The 27166-nt window shown below is 37.2% G+C and overlaps 9 protein-coding genes across 9 annotated transcripts; 6 read left to right on the forward strand and 3 right to left on the reverse strand.

Annotated features, from left to right (window-relative positions):
- Positions 1–306: 306 nt before the first annotated feature.
- EV154DRAFT_514981 (uncharacterized protein) lies at positions 307–1124 on the forward strand (the record flags this gene model as incomplete). The annotated part of the gene is made up of 4 exons (XM_051602207.1): positions 307–450; positions 559–615; positions 669–845; positions 912–1124. Coding segments are annotated over 4 exons (591 nt in total), but the record flags the coding sequence as incomplete, so codon positions are not given.
- Positions 1125–9288: 8164 nt separating this feature from the next.
- Positions 9289–10437, reverse strand: EV154DRAFT_565501 (uncharacterized protein; the record flags this gene model as incomplete). Its single annotated transcript, XM_051605903.1, has 4 exons — positions 9289–9536; positions 9590–9664; positions 9726–9803; positions 9861–10437. 4 exons carry the CDS (start codon positions 10435–10437, stop codon positions 9289–9291), a joined length of 978 nt encoding a protein of 325 aa, XP_051455669.1.
- A 2858-nt stretch (positions 10438–13295) lies between these two features.
- EV154DRAFT_544570 (uncharacterized protein) lies at positions 13296–14409 on the forward strand (the record flags this gene model as incomplete). Its single annotated transcript, XM_051604609.1, has 4 exons — positions 13296–13321; positions 13900–14024; positions 14097–14199; positions 14259–14409. The coding sequence occupies 4 exons, from the start codon at positions 13296–13298 to the stop codon at positions 14407–14409; spliced, it is 405 nt and encodes a 134-aa protein (XP_051455670.1).
- Positions 14410–14545: 136 nt separating this feature from the next.
- On the reverse strand, positions 14546–15119 carry EV154DRAFT_514989 (uncharacterized protein; the record flags this gene model as incomplete). Its single annotated transcript, XM_051602208.1, has 2 exons — positions 14997–15119; positions 14546–14929 (listed from the first exon to the last, which is right to left on the reverse strand). A coding segment is annotated over exon 2 (206 nt), but the record flags the coding sequence as incomplete, so codon positions are not given.
- A 547-nt stretch (positions 15120–15666) lies between these two features.
- EV154DRAFT_514990 (uncharacterized protein) lies at positions 15667–17983 on the forward strand. Its single transcript, XM_051602209.1, has 7 exons — positions 15667–15733; positions 15789–15830; positions 15908–15974; positions 16032–16347; positions 16427–16509; positions 16580–17093; positions 17170–17983. The coding sequence occupies exons 1-7, from the start codon at positions 15724–15726 to the stop codon at positions 17761–17763; spliced, it is 1626 nt and encodes a 541-aa protein (XP_051455672.1). The 5' UTR covers positions 15667–15723; the 3' UTR covers positions 17764–17983.
- Positions 17574–19287, forward strand: EV154DRAFT_592352 (kinase-like domain-containing protein; the record flags this gene model as incomplete). The annotated part of the gene is made up of 5 exons (XM_051606916.1): positions 17574–18184; positions 18254–18548; positions 18604–18636; positions 18694–18996; positions 19055–19287. Coding segments are annotated over exons 1-5 (1041 nt in total), but the record flags the coding sequence as incomplete, so codon positions are not given.
- An 863-nt stretch (positions 19288–20150) lies between these two features.
- EV154DRAFT_514993 (Bicoid-interacting protein 3-domain-containing protein) lies at positions 20151–21399 on the forward strand. The gene is made up of 3 exons (XM_051602210.1): positions 20151–20906; positions 20977–21227; positions 21289–21399. Exons 1-3 carry the CDS (start codon positions 20356–20358, stop codon positions 21321–21323), a joined length of 837 nt encoding a protein of 278 aa, XP_051455674.1. The 5' UTR covers positions 20151–20355; the 3' UTR covers positions 21324–21399.
- An 862-nt stretch (positions 21400–22261) lies between these two features.
- EV154DRAFT_424103 (glycoside hydrolase family 3 domain protein) lies at positions 22262–24308 on the forward strand (the record flags this gene model as incomplete). The annotated part of the gene is made up of 4 exons (XM_051596174.1): positions 22262–22563; positions 22630–23231; positions 23289–23516; positions 23563–24308. Coding segments are annotated over 4 exons (1878 nt in total), but the record flags the coding sequence as incomplete, so codon positions are not given.
- Positions 24309–24344: 36 nt separating this feature from the next.
- EV154DRAFT_424091 (ribonuclease H-like domain-containing protein) lies at positions 24345–27014 on the reverse strand (the record flags this gene model as incomplete). Its single annotated transcript, XM_051596172.1, has 5 exons — positions 24345–25086; positions 25162–25963; positions 26043–26133; positions 26358–26704; positions 26795–27014. The coding sequence occupies 5 exons, from the start codon at positions 27012–27014 to the stop codon at positions 24345–24347; spliced, it is 2202 nt and encodes a 733-aa protein (XP_051455676.1).
- Positions 27015–27166: the final 152 nt, after the last annotated feature.

Below are 27166 nucleotides of genomic sequence, written 5' to 3' on the forward strand. Positions count from 1 at the left end.
AAAGCTTTTTGCTGCTTGGAAGGACTTGATGAAGTACTTGCCAAAAAAGTACCTGGCTTTTTTGAGTAGTAATGGCGGCATGCCCAACAAGATGGCTGTTGGTCCCGGCTTAAGTAATTCTTGTGAGTGCTCTCATGACTTTGTCAAATTGGTGAAGATCAATTTCTTTTTTGTTTCGGGTAAGTGAAGTCTTCATTCAATATTCGTCATACTTATGCAAAGTTGGTTAAAGGAATTCAAGAAAACGAGGTATTTGCGTACTGCTCCTTGTGCAAGACATTGCCTATTGCTTTGGTAGAGGTAGGAATGTTTCCTTTGTCGCCCATCAAACCATCAGGAGCAGTACATTTTAGTCTCTGTGATCTTTTCATCAAGCTCAGAAACATCTTTGCTGGCTCTGCTGGGAAGATTGCAGAGTTCTATAAGGACTGGGCTGTAGGAACCGAGAAGGTAAGATTATAAACAGTTGTGTGCTACATTTTCTAAACCCTCATATAGAGTAGTCTCTCGGCTGAAGGATGCTCCAATAGCATCCTTATGTACAACAAGATGATTTAGTTGTCTGAACAGCAGGTTATAGGGGAAGTTTCCACATCATGTCCTGCTTGTCCTGAGGTTTGCAAAAAAAAAAACCATTATTAACTTCGAATTTTTGACTTACTCATCAGGCTAATTCAGTAAATGCCAACGACAAGCAGTTCATGATGATGGATGAAAACTTCCGCTTAAAGGGTACCAAATCGTTGGCTCAGGATAACGAATTATCCAAGATTTCTAGTCTTAGTGGGTATAAGACCATGTGGATGGATCAATCCCTGATCAAACGGTTTGACAAGTCTGAGCAGGTAACTAATAACCATGGGATATCATCGTTCGATGCATCAATTTTTATTTAATTTTTTTTCATATAGTCCGGAAAGGCCACCAAGAGCATTACCAAGAACACCACCGCCACCACCACGAAGAATATCACTGCCAAGGAGACCCCCGCCGACAAGGGCCTGCCCGTCAAGGCCACGGTGGGAGAGCCACGTACATTTCAAGCCCTGGTGCACCAGAACCGCACCTCGGCTATCTATCCTGTTCGAGGTATCTTTGGCAGTGGCTGTGCAAGACACGATACTGTGTTCCAACTTGCAGACATGGACGCCGGGGAAGGGTAACATTCGCTTTTCTCTGTTTTTTTTAACAAAACGATATTTATTAATCTATTTTAGGTTTAAGTATTTATTGGCTGCTATAGCCTCTGTGTAGAACCAGCTTGGTAGAAAGGTTCCTTTACATGTCATGTATGACATTGTATGCAAACTGGAGCCATCTACAACTCCGCACCGAAAATATTCGACACTTTTCACAAAAATTTGAGTTCCTTTAGTCATGCATTTTTTTAAAACCAAAAACTTGTTAATAAAAGGTATCTCAAATTCTACCAAACTTGACAAAATAGCAATATATATATATATTTTGTAAAAAGAAACTTTTTTTTTTACGTTAATAAGTGGTATTTGAGCCACGAGCTTTTTTTACTGCCCGGCATCTATCGGGCATACTTTCTACAAGCTTATGACACACTTCATCCCCCAACAACTTCCATTCCTGATGAAGTGCAACCTCCAATTCATTAAGATTTTGAAGCTGGGCTCTTCTTTTAGCAATCCTTTGTCCCAGGAGGCGCCAAAGGTTCTCAATCGGATTCAAATCGGGACTTTGAGCGGGCCATCGCTCAAAGCCTGTAATCCCAGCCTTCTCTTTCCACCACCTCGTATATCCTCCTGTATGGCATGGGGCACCGTCTTCTTGGAAAATAAAGTCATGACCATATTTCTCTGTCAATTGTTCAAGCCAAGGGAGAAAGTTTTGACTTAAACAATTGACATATTTTTCTTGATCGACAGACCCTTTTAGTGTCACCAAAGGGCCCAAACCGCCTGCCCAAAAACATCCCCATACCATCACTGATCCCTTACCAAATTTAAATGTTGGTAAAACAAATCTATCCATATACCTTTCACCCTTCTTTCTAATAACTCTCACACCACCGTCGTTGTGCCTGAGTGCGAATCGCGACTCATCGGACCAGATTACCTTCTTCCAGTCATCTAATGTCCAATTCATCTTGTCGTCGACCCATTCTCTTCGCGTTTTTTTATGTCTAAGACTCAAAAACGGTTTTTTGGAAGGTCTGCAAGAATAAAAACCGTTTTTGCGAAGTGCATTCCTCAATGTCGTCAGGCTGATTGGATCGGTAGCCTTCGCAAGATTTTGCATATGAACACTTAAAGGTTCAAAAGAGTCCCTTCGAACTAAAAGCGTCAGGTGATGCTCAGCTCTTGCTGTCAGCTTTGCTGGTCTTCCTGGACGAGGTTGGACAGTTGTGATCCCTTCAGTTCGATACTTTTTTATAATCGTAACAACGGTTGTTCTAGGAACGCCCAATTCTTTGCTGATTTGGGCACCTGTCCATTTGGCATGCTCTGCCAAACCGCAAATGACTCCACGATCGAAATCTGAAAGTTCCTTGCTTTTTCTAGAGACTTTGTTAGTAATGTCAGTAAGTGGCATGATAAATTGTGTAATAAAATATGAAAGAATCGTTGAACGAAGAAAGAGTAGGTTTATTTATTTTTTTGGCTCAAAACGGAAGTGTCGAATATTTTATGTGCGGAGTTGTATCAAGGTATGTTATATCGAATATTGACAATTATCATATCACTAATCTATAAGTTTTAGCTGAACTTCCCCGGAATCGCCGGTTCTGACCGCTTGGGTCTGTCTGTCTTCCATGCCTACGCCCATGTAATGCACTGTCAGGTCAATTACAACCCGAGGTACATAGCAAACTTTGGGTTGACTGACGGTGAAGGCATGGAAAGAATTTGGTCTTATCTGGCCAAATACATTACCATAACCAAACCCATGATGGCCGAGAACCGGCGATATGTCTTGTACATGGCTGTTAAGTACAGGAACACAGCTATCAAGCACAACCTGGGTACGTCAATTTTTTCAAAGACAATATTATACCAGTACTTAATCCAATGGAATACTTTTTTCTTAACGAAAATCTTGAAGGAAAAGATTGGACGACTATTTGTTGAAAAGTCTAGTGTTGACAAGAAGGTTGGGAAGTGGTCTGTTGGACATCTCCGGGATGTTGAGGAGCGTTACGCCAAGCAAGTGGCTAATCTTGGGGAGCGAGGATGTTCCGGGTACGATTTATCAAACGTACTCCCGAAAAGCTATGTAGACGAGCATACTTTTCCTTTATTGTTAAGCGTCTATCTTAGCTTTAAGTAAGTCTTACTATTATTTAATCTTTTTTAATTTTTAACATATTCACTATTTTATCTTGATTCTTAGGAACATCCTTGGTGGCAACGAAAACGATTCTGTCATCAGCTCCACCGGTAGGTCCTACTTTCGCAGCGAGTTACCTAAGATTGAAAAGTATCTTTGTGATGTGGAGAGGGCTGCCGGTCGTAACGTCTCTGAAAGACCAACATTCTTGGAACCCGAATATTACCAGTTTGTCGAGTCCCAATGGTTGGCATTTCTCAAGGTCAAAGAGGGATTATATCGAGATATTTTGAGAAGTAACGTTCAAGTCTACTTTGACCTTGGGGATAAGCTTCATAGCGGCCATATCGGTACGTAGTTTAGTATTTAATTTATTACCAATCACTTAACTTTATTATTTGCTTAGGGACTCGGGAGGCTGCAAAGCTTCAAGAAGCTATGAGGAAGCAGAAGTCCCAGGTGACTGACGTTATCTCCGTGGATAACGCGGCTAACCAGGAGCTGATTAACAGCCCGTACGGAGGTATGGTTTAACATGTATTTTCTTTCTTACCTAGAAGTATAACGAAGCTCCGACGTTTTTAATAGATAATATACAGTTGGTCACCTTGGACTTCGTATTGGAAAGGGAGAACGGCTTTTGGGATATGAATTGGTCAAAAGATGTCTCGCTTTGGCTAAGATGGAAAAGCTTGAAGGAAGAACGAATCCGATTACAGGTATATTAAGTATAGATTATTTATCTGATGATAATAATGATAATAATAACCTTAAAATCAATGTAGCGAGACATCTTTTGGCTTGACCATGGTATTGCCAAGGAGAAAGAGCATTTAGACTCGGCGATCAAAAAGCACGTTGAAGGAACTGGTGCTTGGATAATCCTTCAACGTGCTATAGAAGTCAACGCCAGGTGGAAAATCTTCACAGATCACCACCTGGTTCATTATCGAAGCAACAACGAGACCAGGATTGCTGAGGAGCAAGAAGAACTCGATGACGATGTCGACTTGGTTGATGAAGGCGCAGAAGAAGATGGGAATGATGACGGTGGTTCTGACGGTGGTGCTGACGGTGATGTTGTAGAAGTTAAATAAATTAGTTTTGAAAAATTAAGGATGAAAAATGTTCTTTGGAATGAATGTGGTTTTATAATGTTAAACAATTTTAAAATATAATATGTATTATAAATTAAGCTACAAGCAATTATAGCACACCGCTGGTTTTATCTAGATTCATCCATTTAAAAAAAGTCTGTCGTATTAAATTACAAAATTAAAGTCCACAACAGTGATATGTCAGAACACTCTTTTGAGGTAGTTTCATGTTTTACAACAAGTGTTCAATGGATTTGACAAATGTCTCAATTATTTAATAAATCCAATAGCTATGTGGCTATATCATACCTTTAGTTGTAAGCTACATCTAGTTTTAAGTAACTGTAAAGAAAAATACTTGTTGTAATATCTATACAGTCAGTAGACTTTCTTATTAAAATAAATTGCATCACTTTATGGAATAGTTTCAGATCGCTATTTACGAATATTTGATTTGCAATGATATTAATAAATCAATGCCATTCAAAACAATAGCAACACTTTAAAACTGACAATATATTAAATGAAAGCTATATCCTAAATATAAAACTTTTGGTAAGAGATAAATTAATTAAAAGTTTAATACGAATTGCATTAAAATCTCTTCAAGAACATGATACTTTTTCTTTTGTATGTACTAGGACATAAATTTAAAAGACCATACATATTCCATAACAATTAGCATAATATAATTGCACAATTAAAATCTTTAACTTGAAAAAAATTGCCAGCATGTTGTCTTTATCGTAATTAAGGTGTATACGATGCATAAAGTTCTTAGAATCGCATGTTTCCTATTAACTCAACATACAAAGCTAATATTTATGTTATCAATTGGATTTATTAAATAGAAAAACTCGTTCTGCATCTACTTATGTTATTGATACCGTTTTAATTATTAGTAGATCATCATTTGGACTTGATAAACCAATTTTTTATACTTAACATTTTATTTTCTTGAAATATTATTTTTACGTTAACTTCTGTTTATATGGCTTTGAATATAAATATTCAACATAATGGATCCCATATTATTCGGTTGCAACACTTTTTAATGTTTATAAGCGACAGTATAAAGTGTAATTAACTAACAAGATTTAAACTATGCACATGAAATCTATGTAATTTTGCGGTAACTTTGAATTTATAAGATAACTCGCGAGTCATCAATGGGTTATTATTTGAGGATACAATTCGAATATATAAGTATATCAGTAGCATCCTAGGATGTTAAACATTTTTAAAATGACACAGCATAAGAAAATAGCAAAGGAATTTTCATACCATACTTCCGATATTTATAGTATATAAGGTCATGTTGTCATATGAAATAAACTTAAAGAACAGTTCAACCGCTATTTATATGAACTGTGCAGTGACGTACCGAGGAAACAACTGGTATCTTTAATCTATGAAACACGATGCTTGTATCCACTACATCTGTGTGTGTGTGTGCTTACGTATGGTCATATAACGGGAAACTGTCCTGATTCGGCCAAACATAAACAGTATGTTGATTATAATGACATCCCTCTTGTCGCGAATTTTATCTGTCCGACAGTGGTTGAGACATTGGTGTTGTGTTTTAAGGTAAGGTTTTAAATTATAAAAAGACTATAGAAGTAGTTTGAGACTGTTTTATAAGATTGTCCTTTATTAATAAATGAAATGTACGAGTATTTATATAAAAGACTGTCTGCTGTGTTCATATCTCTAGTGCTATCTTGAAGTTATCATTGATTAACCAAAAATGTATATGATTATTACATAGTCACTAATTTAGTCTTGTTCTAATAAATGTTAAGTCTTCTTAACTCTCTTTGCTTTAAACTAAATTTTAAGTATTTCTCAGACGTACTAAATTAGACTTGTGATGTAATATCCTTATAGTTCTTACTATGACATTTATTGTTAAGCTTATATCACAAATGGTATCAGCATGGATAAACCTTTGTTAGCTCTAATATGGCTATAGCCTTGCTAGGTCACCACAATTGGTAATTCAAACATGAAAGGGATTGTGCGGCCCTGAGAGCTACATAACTAATTGAGTGAACGAAGCATAATTTAAAGGTCTTACAGACAGTACAGTTTTATTAAGCTCGAAAAAAATTAATTTAAGGCTGGATCGAGGAATATAGATAAAACAGCCTGACGAGGTGCTCTCAGCAACTGTGCATACACTATCAGACACTACAAACCTTGACATATTCAGCGCAAATTGTTACGAAAAATTTTGCCATAAATCTTCCATGTAATTACGTTAATTTCAAAATCTTGGATGGGCAATCATGTCTTGTATAAAGGTTCTAGAAAGTTTAGTTTTGAACAAAATAATGTAGGCATGCCATATGTTCAGTTTAGTGTTCGAACTTTTTGAGCTTGCACCGATCTTGCGCCAGTTCGAACGAAGCTCGAACCGAGTTTTTGTACTCGAGCTTGCGCCACTTTTTTTGGGTTCGAGCGAGCTTCGATCGATGCTCGCTCGAAGCTCGCTCGGCTAAAATGTCGATAGTAGTCACTTTAAAGTTAAGGTCCTTGAAAGACTACAGATGGCATTTCCCCTTGATTTTAATCTTTTCTTCCCTTTACCATTTTTTTTTATTTATGCTCTAATAATTCCAATTAAAATGCTTTGGACTTTTATTTAATTGTACAACCAACAAACACATTTACCATAGAAAATGAAACAGTGTTGCACACTATACCCAACTAAGCCAATTTTTTACAGCAACCATAGTAACATGACGTAGCAGAATTAATTTAAACTTTCATGTTCACAAATCCAAATGTATTATAATTATAGATGCAGTAATAGTTTGATTTAATTATCCGAATTTGGTGTTAAGGCTGGTGAAAAAAAAAACTTTTCTTTTTCTTTTTCCAACTTCTATTTCAATAAATAACAATTTTATTACCATAATTTTCTGTAATTAACATCACTTTGACGTGCACTTTGTGTAATAAAAAGGGCGAGCGAGTTCGAGCTATCGTATTCGCAACCGAGCCGAGCTTAAGAAACTTCTAGCGAGCTCGAGCTGCAAAAAAACGCATCCGAGCGAGCTTCGACTGGAACACGATCGAAGCTCGCTCGAGAGTTTCGATCTTTATTCCGAACACTAGTTCAGTTTAATATACCTCACTCACAGCATTGACAAATACAAAGTGGAGTAAACGTGAGTTATTTCGCAAGGAAGCCGTTAGCAGAGAGATTTTGTAAATAAAAAAAAGTGGGGTCTCTCTCAGAAACTGCCCAGACCCTGTAATAAAAAGCTGAAGTAGAAAAAAAAATTTTTTTCTGTCGATGACACCTTTATTCACCAATCAAATTAATGTACGTCATGACAATCATCTACTTTCTCTAAAAAGTGACGCAATTCTTTCCCCCAAGCTGTTTACCTTCACCTTTTGTTTTTTTTTGTATGTACCTTCACCTTTTGCTAAATACCCTTCTCAGACATTTTATAATAATCCTTATGACACTCTACTACTTGACGAATCTCACAACCCGCCTAGTTTCTTAAACAAAATGTAAATGGTTGTCGATTACTGAGTTGGTATTGCTTTGATAGGCTTTACGACATTCTTACTGTATTTGAGGCCATTAGGGTGTTCATGGCTTTTCTTTCAATATCTATAAGCACGACAGTCCAATGAATTAGATGTTTACCATCATAAGGGCGCGTTATATGAAGAGGCGCTCTGTATTTGAAAAAGCACATTTAAGATACTGCTTGGTCGTTATGATGAAGAATATTCTGTACTGATCATGGAGTTACTGATGGCAATGCTAGGCATTTTTTATAAATGAAGTAAAGCCAAGGTCAGATAAAAATAGTGTTAATGGGCTGGTTTATCTCAACGTTTGTTACTTATAGTGCATTTTTTTTTGTTTCGCTACCTACTTTTGTCAGTTATTACGTAAACCTTGTCAATGCTGCTCAATTTTGTTTTGTTTTACAAGTGGTAAAATGAAATAAGTACAGCCACTCTATAAACCTTGTACAGCTACTCTGTAAACCTTGTACAGCTACTCTATAAACCTTGTACAGCTACTCTATAAACCTTGTACAGCTACTCTATAAACCTTGTACAGCTACTCTATAAACCTTGTACAGCTACTCTATAAACCTAGTACAGCTACTCTATAAACCTTGTACAGCTACTCTATAAACCTTGTACAGCTACTCTATAAACCTTGTACAGCTACTCTATAAACCTTGTACAGCTACTCTATAAACCTAGTACAGCTACTCTATAAACCTTGTACAGCTACTCTATAAACCTTGTACAGCTACTCTATAAACCTTGTACAGCTACTCTATAAACCTTGTACAGCTACTCTATAAACCTAGTACAGCTACTCTATAAACCTTGTACAGATATTCTATAAACCTTGTACAGTTATTAAATATACCTTGTAAATCATACAAACATTTTTTTAAAAAAAAAAGAAATGAATCTGTAATTATGTTCAAGCCAAAGGCACTCACTTAATTTATAAGATTTTTCGATTCTTAGTCAACCACAACTTAATTTTTAAGACTTTTCGATTCTTAGTCAACCACCACTTAATTTTTAAGACTTTTCGATTCTCACTTGGGTTTTATATAATGCTTATAACTTGAACACTAGTTGGTTTTGCATAGATATTGCTAGTATGACTAGCAGCTCCGGGTCGACATAGTATATATATTGAATATAAATGATGGAAACGAAATCAATACCGACATATTATACTGTATTTAGATGTCAGTGCCACGTAAAGAACACAGTGGTGCACCTTATTTTGCATATCATGTTTTTAAAAAAAAGTGCTGATATTATGATCGGATAAATGACCATCACGGCTAATGCTTTCCAAAATAAGTTTTATAAACTTTAGACATTTTATTTAGGAACTGTCAATGTCCATATCAAGTTCCTTGTCGTAATGACGAGGCAATTTAAACTTAAGTTGAGACAAGTTTGCCTCAACCTTCACAAAATTAGCTCGCTTCATGAAACTCTTATGGTCACAGTTGTCCAACGGCCAGTTTTCAACGATAACGTTATTTCCGGTAAGAACCTTACCCCTCAGGTCCTCAATCTTCACCATATGCTTCCAGGGTACTGTGTCCCGCGTAGTTTGGCATTGTTCGTCTATATGATAGGATTAGACAAGGCATTTCAAACCTTGATAATTTTGATCTTACTGATTGAGTTCCTGATGGCTTCCTTGGCCTGAGAAACCCTTTGATTAAAGATCATCACCGAAGGATGAACAGGAACTAAAAAATAAAAGCTTATCACTTAGAGTTATTGCCACCTATATATTTGTAGTATGCGTACCTTTTTCAAAGGGTTTAGGGTTCACATGCAGATAAGCTTCTTTTTTCCATCGTTCCAAGTCCATGGACCCCACGTTCTCTAGATAATAAAAGCTTAATGTTTTCCAAAAAAAAAAAAAGTTATTATAAACCTAACCTCCAACAGAAAGGATTCTCCATGATTTTGCTCGACCAAAAACACAGGCAACTTCATATCCATACAACGAGTTTAAGGTATCGATGTATATCCTAAAGATTGCCAAACTTTCACGTACTGTCAACCCTGAATTCACACGAGATTCCATTCTCCTGATGTTGCTCAACGACACAACCTTGGCGTCAAGCGTCTCAGCTTCGATTTCCGTCAAATTTCGGTACTTTGCTGCCAAAATTTGAGTTGTCAAACCACTGGCAACGGTTTGCTCACCCGCAATTTCACCAATACCAGTATCTTCGTCAAAAGAAGCAAGTTGGACAAGAGTTTCTTTTTCAATAGACTTCTCCTTTTCTTGTTGGCAGAAGACGTTGAACCTGTTGATGGCACGGGGACGATCAGGTACGGGGAGGCCTTCGTCGTGGCGTTTACCTAAAGCAGCCTTGATATCGTCCAAAGTAATTGTCTGATCAAATCTTCTGAATCTAGTAAGACGGTTAAGTTCTTCTTCTCTACGTCTATCTTTCTCTAAAAGAAGAAGATCGTAAGCGGGATTGCGAGCAATAGCGATGGTAGACATGAGAAATAAAAGATAAAGCTTAAGCCTCAAAGTGTGCCCGGGCAAGTAAAAGAAATATCTTTGTGACTACTTAATTTTTCGATTGTTAATTTGTGTTTTATTTCGTGTTTTACGTACATTTAGGCAGTAAACAAAATTAAGGTACCTAAAGTTAGCCCAAGACGGAGATGGAAATGATAAATTTTTTTTTTAATGTAGGTGGGTGAGGTGGGGGGGGGATTTTTTTTTTTTTTTTTTTGAAGAAAATTTTTCAGTGGAAGTAATATTGGGCCTCCGTCTGCGATTTCATAGGCCGGCTTTGAGCAACTTCAGATCAATATTTCAAGCCTTTCAATTGATAGATTAATTTTAAAAAGGGTCACGCATCTTAAGAATATACTTTATAATATATATTCAAAATCACAAGTGGTTCTACTTAGTACATAGAGTGCATCTGCTTTTCAGTAGTTCCTAACGTGTTTTGTGACATTTTTGAGCATTCATCTCCGACTAGTACAAGTAATATAAAAGGAAATTTATTCATAGCCAGATTTTTTTTATGTGGGGGGATTTTTTATTTTTTTTTTAAGAAAATTTTTCAGTGGAAGTAATATTGGGCCTCCGGCTGCGATTTCATAGGCCGGCTCTAAACAGCTTCAGATCAATATTTCAAGCCTTTCAATACATAAATCAATTTTAAAAAGGGTCACGCGTCTTAAGAATATACTTTATAAAATATATTCTAAATTACAAGTGATTCTACTTAGTACATAAAAAAGGTTTAAACTTTTTTATCTTCTTTTCAGTGTAAGTAATATTGAGCCTCCGGCTGCAATTTCATAGGCCGGCTTTGAGCAACTTCAAATCAATATTTCAAGCCTTTCAATAGATATATTAATTTTAAAAAGGGTCACGCATCTTAAGAATATACTTTATAATATATATTCAAAATTACAAGTGGTTCTACTTAGTACATAAAAAAGGTTTAAACTTTTTTATCCTTTTTCAGGGTTTGTGATATTAAGCCTCCGGCTGCGTCTTCATAGGCTGTCTCTAAACAACTTCAAATCAATATTTCCAGCCTTTCAATAGATAAATTATTTTTACAAAGGGTCACGCATCTTAAGAATATTTGTTTTAATGTATATTTTAAAATTCAAGTAGTTCTACCAAGTACACAAAAAAGGATGAAGTTATTTCAAGCCATTACTAACGATTATATAGTCTGTGCGCGGTTTTTTAAATCGTGAGCACAAACAGTGGGTTATTTCAAAATCCGACCACGGCTAATGATATTAGCGGCAGGTTATTATTGGCTCTAAAACCTTTTTGTACAGGTTGTGACATTTTTTCCCCGCCCCCACCTAAAAAAAAAATGTTGAATCCAGAATCTGTTATGTTTTTTAATTTAATATATGTAGATTCTCATTATAATCAACATAAAAAACAATCCTAACCTTTCAGATGGGATATTAATTATAAAGAAAATGTGTTTTACCCATCTAAATATTTGTCTCTGCTTAAATTTTTTTTAGGTGCCACCTAAAAGCAGATGCACTCTAAACTTTTGCATATAAACCTCAAAGTCAAAAAAAAAGAAAAAAAAAACTATATCTCTATCTCTTTTACTTCCTGGATTATGAATAATCAACCTGAAAAAACCAACTAAACCGAAAACCCCTATCGTTGCGATTTCAATGAATGTGGTAAGCGCTTCGAGCATCCAAGCGATGTCAAACGTCATAAACAATCACATAAAATTACTGAAGCCTTCACTTTCAAGGCACCCATTACCGCAAGCAACACGGCATTCATGCAAGTAAATGGACCAGAAGTTACTTCATTACCTGAATCGATTAGATCTACTCGCATCAGTCTGAATCGTATGGTGTTTCATCAAGAGGACGAATCTGAATGCCAAGATTACAGTGACGAGGAGGACGACGAGGACGAAGATGAACCTTTTGATGAAGACATTGAATTCAGTGAATCCATTGTTAATGAACCGGAAGCTGTAGTCGACGAAATTGAAGAACAAGCGCCCATAGTTGTCAACAGTGAGGTTTTTCTTTTCAGGGATAAGATACATCAATTGATGTATCAATTCTATTATCGGTCTGGGGGTGTCATATCTCAAAGTTTGATGAAAGATATTGTGAAGCTTGTCAAGGGCGTCACTGAAGCCAAGGTTGCCTATCCCAAAGCCAAAGTACCTGCAGCTGATCTCATATTCAGTTTTGATGATTCAAGAAGAACAAGAAACCAGATTCTTTTGCTCAGACAGATGAAGCACTACGTCAAGGTTCAGAAAAAGGTGAATGGTGAAGAAGTCGAAGAAGATCTGCCGTTCTATATGAATCCTCCCTCCGAAGTCTTGAAGTTGTTGGTTTTGACTTGAATTTAATCCTGAAAATGTAATTAAAGCAAGCAGAATATGGCGACCTTGAAGTTTGTTTGGAAACATCTGAAAAAAGTCCCATTTTGGCTCCAATTAACCGAATTCCTTATGACCCTTTTACGGAAAAGTCTAGACCTCCGTATTTTTTTCAAGCGTATTTTTTAGAATCACGTGAAGGTCTACACGTTGATTGACATGCCATATCATCTAAACTTCATAGGATGATCGATTTATGTTTTCCATAAAATATGCTTCACTATCATTACAAGCTACTACTGGAACGCAGATAGACAATTACCAATCTCTGACTCGCTTGGGAGGTTTTTGCAAGTGTTTCTATTTTAGGTAAAGGCTCAAACATTATGGATGATGAAACAATCAATTAAATCATCCTGACATAAGCTTGTTTATCAGCCTACAAATAAAGCTGGTTCACACACTTTATTCTTTTCCTTTTCTCTTAACATATTTCTTCTATATTATGAAAGTAACCAATAATGTAAAAAGGTTAGTTAGTAATGATTCTTGTTTCTTTCAAAAACGCTAAAATGAAAAAAAGATGTATTGCGATATTGCGACTGCGGCTAGTCTTTGCTATAGGAGGACGACCCCCTAGGCAGGGTTCTCGAGTTTTTGGAACTCACGGACTGTAATTAGTCGTAATCATACTGTCCTGCTGGTATTGGCTAAAATTCCTGTAAGTAGTATTAAAAAAATACGTTTGAAAAAAATACTGAGGTCTACTCATTTCCGTAAAGGAAAGGTGAATTATGTTCAGACACCCTTTTCAAGAAAGAGAAACGGAGCAGGAAGCACTCCTAGAATGAGAGAGTTGCACGTTTTGAAATCAGAATTTCATGGTAGTCTTATAACAATTAATTTTTATGAGTGTCTCCGTACTTACTTTTTCTTTCTGTTGTAGCAAATGTCATTTTGAATAATGTCACCAAACTGCCTGACTTTCAAAAACACATGGAAAACTTAAAAAGAGACTTTTTACTCGTTGGATATGTGCGAAAGTCAATAAAAGCCGCGCAGTATCGGGCCAAAAACATTCAGAGCATGGTCGATAGTTTATATTGAAGATCAAATGTGAACAAATGTTTTGTTTCTTTTTCATCAAATGCCAACAGCGACATCATCACAAGAGACCTGAAGGATGATATTAAAACACTTGAAAATATACGACATATACATGGTAATACCCAAAGTATATATAATATATGTATGTTTCCATTAAGTTTAAAAGTTTTAATATTGATAAATCCACTCTTTATTTTAGAAATGATTGATTTTATTTCCTCGTCAAAACGAAAAGTCTGTATGGTCATTATAGATTATGCTGGTCTCTCCACTGATCCGGTAAACATTCAAGAATTTATAAGGTAATTCTTTTTAAAGATTAAAGCTCTTGATAAGTGCTTATTACGTTTGTTTTTTATAGAAATAACGATGCAATGGAAAAACTAATAGTTGACTGTTTTCCTTATACTTGTGATGCAGTAGAATTTGAAAGATGCTGTGTACTCAATGATATCAGTACCTTATCAGCCTTCAATTGTAGAAAAACGCCTCGTCAAAGATCAAAAGCATAGTTGTTTTATATTTTATAGTTGCTAAATTTACCCTCCCCCCCCCATTGATACCCACCCTATATATATGATAAAATATCAGTTCTATTTTAATGAACTAAATAAACAAGTACTTCTCAATTCTAGCATATATTAAGTATTAAACTATGATAGGCATTAGCTATTGTTTTTTATTATATTAAATTCAACGCTATAACTATAGTAAACTTCTCGTTTAAACCTTTCCTGAGTATCATTAATTTTATTTATCATTTTTTGGCTTATATCTCTTATAGAGATGAGGTTCAGCAAGAATTCTAGAAAGTGGAGCAAGTACTGGTTTTAAAGGACTAGTTTCATAGCAAACATCTAATTCCTTTTCGTCAATTGTTTTCAAAAGTTCGGCGGCATTTTTGTCGCTATATTCTTTGCCATAAAGCATACATATTGCTTCCTCTCGTGTTATTTTCATTTCTTCAAGAATTCAATCAAGTATTTAATTGCAAATTAACCTCCAATTAAGCTACAGCTAGTTTTAATTCAGCTACTGCAATTGTTAGTCAATCTACATAACATTTAGAATTCTTAGTATTTTTAAATAAATACTTTACATTAGAAGCAAACAGTATTATAAAATGAGGAACTACCTCACAACAAAAAACTTACAAGGCCTAACTGAAGTAAAGAAAATCGGGATATATTCTCCTGCCTAAAAGAGATAAAATTTTGGTACGAGTGACTTCAATAGACACCAAGAGGTCAATATAAATTATTGTTTTGAGGTAGATACAGTTTATTACAGCCAGCATATGGTAAACCAGTATGTGTGTGTTATAGCTTACTTTCAGTTTCTCGTTTGGCCTTTACCTTAATGATTCTGCGTAAGATTAGGATCAAACGAGCTTAAAGACGAAAGAGTGATGATAGAATTGTCAAAACGAGTATAAATCATTTAATATGCATTAACTCGTAATTGTCACATTGTTTTTGATTATATATTTTTTTTTCCCGGTCTAAAGGATAGCAATTTTTAAGCGTCGCCTGCAGCTTGAATAGAGTCTGAAACGCTCAACCATAGAATGTCCTGTATCTTAACTCTATCAACCTTTATAATACTAGTTATATTAGAGTCTCAAAATTTAAGTCCTCCCCATATTACTCTTGAAGAACGCGTTTTGATTGAAATTTCATACTTTGTTTAAAGGCCCAAGGTGTGCTGCAAAATCGTCCGCATGTGACTGGGTTTTTCCCTCCCGTAATACTGAACGCAGGTCAAAAACTATTACGGTGAAAAACAAAAGTAGTGTTGAGCTTTCCTTTCTTCATCAATAAAATAAAATGGGTGAACGTAAATATAAATGTGTGACAATGTAATAGTGTGTGTGCTTACACTCTTTCAATAGCTATGGATATTACACCTACTGCAGGTCCCATGTCAATGGATGGTAAAGAAGAAGAACAAAAAAAAAAAGAAAAAAGAACAAAAAAAAACCTGCCATCATCATCTAACTTGTGTTTCTAGTTTTAAGTTTAATAAACTCATCCCGTCAAACATATGGTCTTAGACACCAAGATTATCAACGTTATCGGTAAACAATGCTTCAAACAGACGACACACGTCCCTAACTAACTAGTATGACTTCTAGTGAATATTGCACCAACCGCATTCATCGTCTTCGACAAATTCTCAAGTTGACACAAGCCAACAATAAACAAACCAACATTCGCAAGAGTATTCCTCAAGAAATTAACGACGTCCGTTACTTGCACCTTTTAATTTACGAGAGTGAACGCGCTTGGGCTTTCTCCATGGAGTTAAAACAAGAATCTTCCAAGAGTATGGATACCCGCCAGCGTCATCATCTTGTCAAACGTTTGAAAAGAGCTTCTCAGTATGCTCAGCAATTGTACACTTTATGTGAGAATCAAACTGTGGACAGTAGAACTGTCCTGGACGTCAAGGTACAACCCTTTTCCTTTGATTGCAACCGTCGAATCAAGCGCTAACTTTTTTTTTATTCTTTCACCCCCCCCCCCATAGGCTTATGCTGCCTTGATGAAAGGATATCTTTTATTTGAACAACAACATTGGCAAGAAGCCTTGGATCAACTCACAGAGTCAAGGTATTAATGAAGGACCGGTGAACAAAAAAAAAAAAGGTTGATGAAATATTAACGCTTTTCTTTTTTCTAGAACCATCTACGAAAAATTTGCAAAGTTGAATAGCAATGCTGAACAAGAAGCTTTATGTTATTCATTCATCGATACCATTGATCCCAACATTCGTTTCTGTGCTTATAAACTCGGCATCAACAAGGAAATCGATGATATTGTATCATCCTATCATTCCGACGCATTAAATGCTCAATTGGCCACCATCCAATCCAATAAAAAGGAAACCGTCACTAAATTCATGACATGGCGTCAAAAGGAATTCACCATCAAGGTCGAAGCACTTGTACAAGCAGTCGAAGAGAAGGATTGGTCTGAAGCCGAGAAATTAATCAAGAAGGCCTTGAAAGAGGATAAGGAAGCCACCGCTAAAATCACTTCTTCTAAATCCGCAAAGGCCACCGAGGATTTGAAAATTATCTTTACCATGGTCGAATATAACTTGTTTGGCAACCAAATTCAACGTAATTTAGCATCCATTGCCAACACCGATAAGCCTCAACAAGCTGTTAAATTATACGACGATATCATGAAGGTAAAAAAAAAAAAGAATCGGCTAGGACTTATAAAGAAGGAATAGAGTATACTGACGTATCTTATCATGGCGTTAGAATATTGAATATATTTGGGAATTACCTAATGTTCGTGATGATTTATCTTTGGATGGAGAATTGAATGTATTATCACTTTATTATAAGGCACAACGTTGTATCCAAGTGGCTTTATCTTATGCCGATATGAAGAAGACACCTGAATCACTTGCCATTTATCAACGTGCACAAATGTATGTAGTTCAAGCTAAACAAGAACTTGCACAAATCAAGACATTTTCTTCAGATGCCCTTTTACGTGTTTCGGAATCGGATTTACTCTCTGTTGAAAACGTTATTCGATCGGGTACTTGGAAATCGCGTGCTGCTTGGTTCCTTGAACATGGTAGTCAAGATCAAGATGAGGTGACAGAAAAGTTAGACCAATTAAATTTAGATGCCGATGCTTTAATTGATCAATTGGATGCTTATCCCTCCGTCATTCAACCCAACCATTTGGTGGACTTCCCTCCCAAGTTCCAACCTGTGGCTTGCAAACCCTTCTACTTTGACTTGGCAGCTAACTTTGTGAAATACCCTGAACAATCCTTGAATGAACGTACAGAAAAGACGACTTCTGGAAGTGGTTTCTGGAATATCTTTGGCAGAAAGTAAAAAAAATAATTAAAAAATGTATCTTAATAAGGAAATCCAATCATTGTACTCGCTTTCATTGTTAAATGCATATCCATATTTTTTTTTTTTCTTAATCCAAAACCCATTAATGTTTACACTCCGTGCTCTCCGCTTTAAATAACATTGCATGAGCGAGTAATTGTTCATTCTTTTTTTTTTTTTTTTTTTTTTCATTCTCTTCTCTTTATTTCTTTCTTCTCTATTCTTTTTTAATAAAGAAAATATGGTCATACCACAACCACCATTGAATGAACAGGTGTTTCCATCAACACCGTGTGATCATAAACAGCACACCAAGCCATCCTTAAAAAAGGTGGGCTCATACACACTTACTAAAACACTTGGCAAAGGATCCACTGGTAAGGTCAAATTAGCTATTGATACCGAAAGCGACAAAAAGGTACGCTATTAATATAAAATGATCAGCTCATGAAACTAAGAAAAAATGATTCATGTATGACAACAACAGATGGCTGTCAAAATCGTGTCACGCAAAATCATGAAAAGCGAGTCAGATAATAAGGATGAAAAGGTTAAAACCGAAATAAGACGAGAGATACGAACTGTACGAGAAGCCAGTATGATGTTACTATTAGATCATCCCTATATTGTGCGTGTGGAAGAAATGATATTGGTTGATGACTTTTATTATATTTTTATGGAGCATGTGGATGGTGGTCAACTACTCGATTATGTCATCTCGCATGGAAAACTTAAAGAGAAACAGGCTAGACATTTTTCGAGACAAATCGCAAGTGCATTAGGTATGGTTTCACATCCAAATAAATACAAACACTATAACTCTAATTCTCTTTTCAGATTATTGTCATCACAACTCCATTGTTCACAGAGGTTAGGTCAAACAAAACATAGCACAAATAAACAATATACTCAAATCATCTCTGATAGATTTAAAGGTCGAAAATATTTTAATATCAAGAGCTGGAAATATTAAAATCATTGATTTCGGGTTATCCAATCTGTTTTCACCTAGGTCCCATTTATCCACCTTTTGCGGATCCTTATATTTTGCCGCTCCCGAGTTATTACACGGAAGAGTGTATACAGGCCCTGAGGTCGATGTATGGAGTTTTGGTGTTGTCCTCTACGTTCTCGTTTGTGGTCAAGTCCCATTCGATGATCCAACCGTTTATGGATTACACAAAAAAGTAAAACAAGGTCTATTGGAGTTCCCCTCTCATCTTACTTCAGGTAACAGATAAGAAACATCTATTTCTACCTGACTTCTCTTTTGCTAACTTGAATAAAGGTGTGAAGGATCTTATACAACGGATGTTAATCACAGATCCTCAAAAACGAGCTACCATGTCACAGCTCATGTCTCACCCTTGGATGACCAAAGGGTTTGATGAACCTATCGAAACTCATCTACCCCTACGCTCACCGCTTCAACTCCCTCTCGATCTTAACGTCGTACGCAATATGACAGGATTCGAGTTCGGTACAGAAGATACCATTATCGAGAAACTCGAGTCGCTTATTCGTCAGCGTCAAATCACCACTATTCATGATCTACAAAAACGTGTTTCTTCAAAGGACATATCAGAAAATCATCCATTAATATCCATCTATTACCTTGTCAAGGAACGTATGGAACGTCACCAATCAATGTCGTCATTACCACTACCACCGGAAAATATCAATTCACCCAAGGAGAACATGTTTCGGAGAATGAGTAGACGCTGGAGTGGCAATCATGATGAATTCACACCATCTAATGTATCTGACCCCTCATCATCATCACTATCGCCACAGTTACATCAACAGCAACATCAACAACAACAACAACAACAACAACAACAACAACAGCGCACCACCAGTTTAGGCCAAAAGCTTAACAAGATGCTGAAACGTGGTAATACCTACAATGTACCTTCTTCAAAACCCATGGAAGAATATCGACCACCAAAACGTAATTCAGTGTCTTGCAACAAGATGCCAGCAAAAGAAATTCCTCATGCCGATGATCGGATACGACCCATTTACCTCAAGGGACTCTTTTCGGTCTCGACTACATCCACCAAAAGAGCTTCTGTCATTCGAAATGAGCTGATACGTACTTTACATCAACATCACGATATTAAATATCAGGAAAGACAGGATAGGTTTCAGTGTTGTCTCGTAGTTGGCGCAGATCAACCCGATGCAGTGGTCAGGAACTCTTCTCTTGTTCAATTCGATATTCACATCATCAAAATCCCTTGGTTATTAGGTATACGTGGTATACAGTTTCGAAGGATCAGTGGTGATCCTTGGATTTATAAAAATATTTGCAGCAGAGTCTTATCCGAATTACATTTATAATTAATTAAAAAATTTGATTTTTATTTCGCTTTCTTTCTTTTCCTCCACCCCACCCACTTTAAATGAAAAGAACAGCATTACCAGAGTCATCAAGACCTTATAAAAGACACAATGACAGACCATTCAACATTACTGTAGGTTCAAGCCAACAACAAGAGGAAGAACCTTTGTTGGGCGGTAAAACAAAGGGCGCTGTCTATCTTCGTGACCAACACAAGGAAAAACCTTCATTTGGAACATTCAATTATGGCAACTTTCCCAGTTACTACTCGTCAGTTTCTAAAATTAAATAAAAACGCTCACCCCCTTCATTCAATACAAAAAAAAAGCATAGAAAAATTAACACGATTTGCAATATATAGAACACGACATTTACAAGGCGATGCGCTCATCGATCATCGCATCGATATGTTGGATCCGACCTTATTCAATGGTAAATACATTTTGGATATCGGTTGTACCTCAGGCAACATTGCCATTGCCTTGGCCAGAAAATACAAGCTAGCATACATCAAGGGTGTCGATATTGACGAAACACTCATCAAGAAAGCAATCAACAATCTACGCGCTACGTATTCATTAAGAAAACCAGGAGAGACTGTCCCAGAGTCATTTGACCTTTCCTTACGCTCTCATTACTTTCCACAAAGCATGACCAATATGTTTGGTATGATACCCATGGCTGTCCCACCCAATTTCCCAAAGACCGAATTTCCCTGGACCGTCGACTTTGAGGCGGTGGATTGGGCTAAAGATGTGTACGATGAAAACGAGCCGAAATACGATACACTCATGGCGTAATGTGAAACCCTCCCCACTCCACTTTGAATATATCATGATCCGGATTACTAACGCATCTACATATAGTCTGAGTGTCACGAAATGGATCCAATTACACCATGGTGATAAAGGCTTAAAATCCTTCTTTAAAAAATGCTACGATGCTTTACGCGAAGGAGGTACTTTGGTCTTGGAACCCATCGAAATCAAATTTAAAAAAATGGCCAAAAAACTACATGTTGAAAAGGTCGATTATCATTTCTTACCTGAACATTATCATGACTTTTTAATTCATCAACTTGGATTTCGTGAAATGCAGGATTTAGGGTGTCCTAAAGGTAAAACCTAATACGTGTTTAGCTAGAATTGCGATTTGACGCTTTTTATTTATTTTATTAGGATCCAAAACACCAATTTTATTGTTTATCAAGTAAAACAAATGTACCATTTAATAAATCATGTAAAAAGTAGTTTTGTTTTTTTTGGGCCTCATACGAACATGAACTGCATCTAGAACTTAGTAACTGGGTTGAGATAAGGTTTTAGATGTACACATTCTTATGATGGGGATGTTATCACCTTGGGTCTAACAATAGTGACCAACAAGATAACACTAGTGTGCTTTTATGAATGTGTTTTTTTTTTTTTTTTTACTGTCTGGACATATTAAATGGGGATTTGTTTTGTCTGTCACGAGAATGCAACTTTGTTTTGATACATAAATTAAATATGTTCCTCTTGTAAACATCTTATATAAACACTCTGTTTGATACTCAATTTTTTTTTTTCCTTTCACTTCTTCTTTTAAGCAGAAACATGATTTCCATTACAAAAAGTATACTCCTGGTATCGCTATTTGCATACACAACTACCGCCATATTAAATGATCAACACGCCTATGGTACTCTCAATTATGAAGACTATGATCGACCCGGTCCCATCGATCAGGATATTTTGGACATGATCCAGCAAATGTCCATACCAGAGAAAATCGGCCAAATGACTCAAATCAATCAAGATTTAGTCTTGGGAACGGATGGTAAATTAAATCGTACCGCTGTGGAAAATTACGCTCAAAATTATTACGTCGGATCCTATCTCAACCAGTTGGCCAGGTAAAACACTGCTATAAAACTATTTTCTCATTTATACTCATGTCCCTTCTTCATAGTGATGGAGATAATTACGATTCAAAAGATTATGCTAAAATCATTGAAGAAATTCAAGAAATCACCTTGGGCGTCAACTCCACATTTAAAATTCCAATTATTTATGGTTTAGACCATATTCACGGTGCGCATTATGTTGCCAACAGTAAGTTTCCCCCCACCCCCCTTCATTCTACAGACGCTCTAATAGGCCATTATTAGCCACCATCTTTCCTCATGGTATCAATATTGCAGCCAGTTTTAACCCAGAACTTGCTTACGAGTCTGCCTCCATCACTGCAAGAGATACGCGTGCTGCTGGTGTTCAATGGACATTTGCTCCTGTGCTTGACATTCCTGTTAGTAAACAATGGCCACGTGTCTATGAAAACTTTGGTGAAGATCCTCATCTTTCTTCCATCTTGGGGGCTGCTTCCATTCGAGGTTACCAAGGCAAGTATAAATCGGACCGAACCAAAGTTGCCGCTTGTATGAAGCATTTCATTGCTTACGGTGCTCCCTGGAGGTAATGAAAAAAACTAGATATTGACAGGTACACGCGTATAAACTAATAAAGCTCGAATTAAATTAGTGGTCAGGATCGTGATTCAACTGTGGTCTCGGATAGAACCATTCAAGACTACTTTGTCCCCGGTTTCCAAGCTGCCATTGACGCTGGTGTGGCCACAGCCATGGAAAGTTACATCGATATCAATGGTGAGCCTGTTGTTGCATCCAACAAATATCTTCAAAAGCTTTTACGAGACAAGATGGGCTTTGAAGGTATGTTAGTCACTGATTGGCAAGAAATCGAAAATTTGCACATTAAGCATCGTGTTGCTGCCACACATAAAGAAGCGGTGCGTATGGCCATCTCGGATACAAGTATTGACATGTCCATGGTACCTCAAGATGTTATCTTTTTTGACTCCATGATGGAACTCGTGAAAGAAGGTCGTGTCTCCATTGACCGTATTGATGCTTCTGTTGCCCGTTTACTTCAACTGAAAAAGGACGTGGGTTTATTAGAAACCGATGGCTGGAAGGGAAACAAGGAACTTCAAGCCTTGGTAGGTAACGAAAATGATATCAAGGTCTCTTTGGATGCTGCTAGAGAATCTCTTACCTTGTTGAAAAATCACGAACATGTTTTACCCCTTAACCCAAACATTATCAAGCGTGTCCTTGTGGTGGGTCCCACCGCAAATAATCTTGCTCATTTAAGCGGTGGTTGGACCATCGATTGGCAAGGCCCCACACAAGATCATTGGCACGGTAAAATCGACGATGATCAGTTCTATGAAAAGGGTATCCATATTGTAAAAGGCATGCAATCCACTGCTCCTGAAGGTGTTCATGTCGAGTACATGACCGGATTTGATATCGATGGGTTAGATGAAAACATGGCTCAGGTCATTGAAGCTGCCAAAGATTTTGATGCCCTTGTTGTCTGTGTGGGTGAGCACGTCTATTCCGAATGTAAGCAAGTTTTTTTTTTAAAAAAAAAAAAAAAAATTGAGACAAGCTCGGTTTTACTTAAATTTTTATCCCATAGTACCAGGAAATATTCATGATATCAAATTACCTCAAGGACAAATTGATCATGTAGCCCAACTTGCAAACAAGACTGAAATTCCATTAATCACGGTGCTTTTAGAGGGAAGACCCCGTGTCTTAGAAACCATCCATGACAATTCGGATGCCATCTTATTAGCGTACCTTCCCGGCCCCTGGGGTGGTCAAGCCATTGCCGAAGTCTTATTTGGTCAAACAAATCCTTCGGGTAAATTACCGTACACCTATCCTAAATACGCCGGTGATGTCAACTTGAACTATTGGCGTCCTGTCAGTGATGTCTGGGACCCTCTTTATGAATTTGGTCACGGTCTCAGTTACTCCAAATTCGATTATGGTAATATCACGTTGGCTGGTAAAAACAACTTGCAACAAGAAACCTTGCCCAGTCTATCAGCAGGATCCGATCAACAAACCGAAATCAGCGTACAGATCACCAACAATAGTCCGTTCGATGGTAAAGAGACCGTCTTGATGTTTGTTCATCAACCTTTCCGTGTCATTACACCTCCAGCTAAACTCTTGAAGGCCTTTAAAAAAGTATTTATACCTGCCGGTCAAACAGAGACTGTACGATTCACTCTGAATGCCGAATTATTCCAATACACTGGTATTGACGATACCCTTACCATTGATGATGGACCTATTAAAATCATGATTGGAGATCAAGAATTTGATTTTAATGTGACTAAATAAAAACTTTTTTTTTTAAATATTTATCCCAATTATTATTTATTCAGTGGGTTTCATAAGAGGTGTAATAATAATTTCATCGATATTTTCAACAGGTACTCTCAGGTTTTCAAAAATAATATAACAAGATGTATCATCGATTGGTTCAAGAATATGTTTGCCATACTTTGAGAATAATCGTGCGGCCATTGCTTTATCCATGGAGGTACCACGAGGGTACGCCACATGCACCGCATTCGATTGGACTGTAATCACTTCAGGTTGAGTGAAATCAAAATAATCATAGGCGGTACGTACAATTGCTGCCTTATTATTGATATTTTTCAAGACGTTATCCATCTTGCCATCGGCATTTACCAAATCTACTCGTGTCGTGCCATAATTATACACTTCCTCTACTTCATCAATGTTCCATGCAGATTCGGCTGCTTCCTCTTCTTCATCGTCCGTGATATCCCATCCATCGGCATCTACTTTAGTAGCCTTCACCTCTTCCTCCTTCTCTTCCTCTTCTACCTTTTCCGGGAACTTTTCGGGGTTGCGACATTTATCCAAGTACGAGGTCAGCTTTAAAAAGACCGCTCCTGTCATAAAGGCATCGTAACCTGCCTCATGCGCCATTTCTGTCAGATAACGAGGGAAAGCAGGGTGCATATCAATACGTGGGTTGCTGTAGGCTTCCTTATTCGTCTCGAATCGTAATTGTTCTAAAGCCGTGGATGTACCAAACACCGATCTTAACTCTGGTTCTGACGAACACATATTTTTCGTATCAATCATGCTACAGAGTAAAATGTCAGATTCTGAAGAGAAAGAAAGAAAAAAAAATATATGCTTGTATTTTTAGGAGGCCTACTTGGGAAAGATACGGTGAGAAAGCGTCTTGAACTCTTCCAAGGTCTCAGGTAAAGGCTCCACAAACTGACCAATCATGTGACAGACATCTAATAGCATGTTATGACCGACAACAATCTTTCCAGACTCTGAAATCATATCGATGACCTTTCGAAATCCAATGGCGGTAGTCAAATCCTTTTCAAACTTTTCAAGCTTTTCCTTGTTACGCTCCTCATGCTGCTTTTCTGTAAACTTTTGGGCTCGAATGAAACCGGGCATGCCCACAGCCGTTAATCCAGGATACTTTCGTACCTGTTGATAAATCAATCTTCGCTGATACGCATTTTTAGCATTGATATTCACGCCTTCGGGATCTTGAGGATCCTTTTCTGCCAACCAAGCTTCAATCTTGGTGGTAGCAGCCTTCATAAAGTCGACTTCTTTATCGTCAATGGGAATATCTGGCATCACATCGTTCAACTTATTTTGCGCTTGAGCCACGTACACTTTCTCCTCTTGTCTGGTCATGTAAGGAATGCCTTGATACACCCATTTGTTAAAATCAAAGGATTGCTTCACCAAGAAATCAAATGCTTGCGCTTGCGTCTGAAACACTCGATTCGTTTGCACTTGACCCGTAATACTGGTAGGAAAGATATAGAAATTGAAGGGTTTGGCGATATATCTTCCTGAAGGTTGATCCCACTTGAACGTGCACATGCCAAATTGAATAATAAGGAAACGTTCACTGGCTTCCTTGTATTCGACATAACGATCTTTCATTGAGTATAATCGCACAGGTGTAAACGGACGATGAAGACCTTTTTTTGGGGAGGGATGAGTCGCGACATTATCGAAAGAGGCCCTTTTTTTTTATGTGTGTATGTGTTCTTTTTTTACCTGATAACTCTGTATCGATTGCAATAACATCACTTTCCTGAATGGCTTTCTCTATTGCAGAAAGCTTTTGAGCAAACTGTTGTCGTGAGATCTCCATTTTGATTTACAGCAAATAAGAACACCTAAAAAAAAAAAAAAAAAAAAAAAAAAACTTATTTGAAATATAATGATTTTGGCACCCAGTGTGTAACCACTTGTCTTCCCAGTAACGTCATATTTTTTTTGGTATATGAAAAAAAAAGCTTTTTTTTATTTTTATTTACAAGCCATGGTTCAAACCTTGTTTTATGGCTGAGATAAATGACGTACAAGTACCAAGGTTTGTTCATAGACCAAGAAATTCAATGAATGAATAGGGAAAGCACGAATCAAGGTAACGGTAATACCCCGATAAAAACCTGCCACGCCATTTCGGGTGTAAATATCCTTGACACACGCCTGTGCGTTCTTGTACGTCGGGTTCGGCTGTAAAATCTCTTTCTGGATCAAGGTCTTGACCAAATCCAGGGGAAATACCACAAGCCAACACATGATGCCACAGATACCTCCCGCCAAAAATTGGGTCAAAGGCGATCCCTTGGATGCCTTGTCTCCTCCACTTAATACGTATTTTGTTGTCTCATATCCACCGAAATAGACTGCTGTACCCACCGTATCTCTTACTTTTTTTTTTAAAAAAAAAACATGTACATGAGTCTCCTACCCCCTCGCGCTTTTCTTTTATTTTTGGGTTTGTTTTTTTTTTTTTTTACCTAAATGCAAACTGAATCCACTGTAGAGCCCAGTCAGCCCCTTCTTTCGAAAGATATCTTTAGCACTATGCCAACTCGAAGTAGAAGTATACATATTCCGCTTCTTGGGTATGACGGTGGTCGATACAGGCTTATCTCGAGCCACTGGCGGTGTCGCGATGGGCGCAACGGGTAATCCTGCACCGACCGTCCGATTGGTGGTCGGTTTCAAATCTCGCATATAGACGGTGGCTCCTGTGGAGATACTACTGGTCTGCAACAAAAACTCCAATTGTTTCTGTACCTTGATTAATTCAAATGGACAACTCAGGGTAGCAATAAATGCTCCGCTGACAGATCCTGCAAATGTTGAAATAGCCATTGTCGATAACA

Source organism: Mucor mucedo (genome assembly GCF_025094135.1).
Source record: "Mucor mucedo strain NRRL 3635 chromosome Unknown EV154scaffold_72, whole genome shotgun sequence".
Classification (NCBI taxonomy): domain Eukaryota; kingdom Fungi; phylum Mucoromycota; class Mucoromycetes; order Mucorales; family Mucoraceae; genus Mucor; species Mucor mucedo.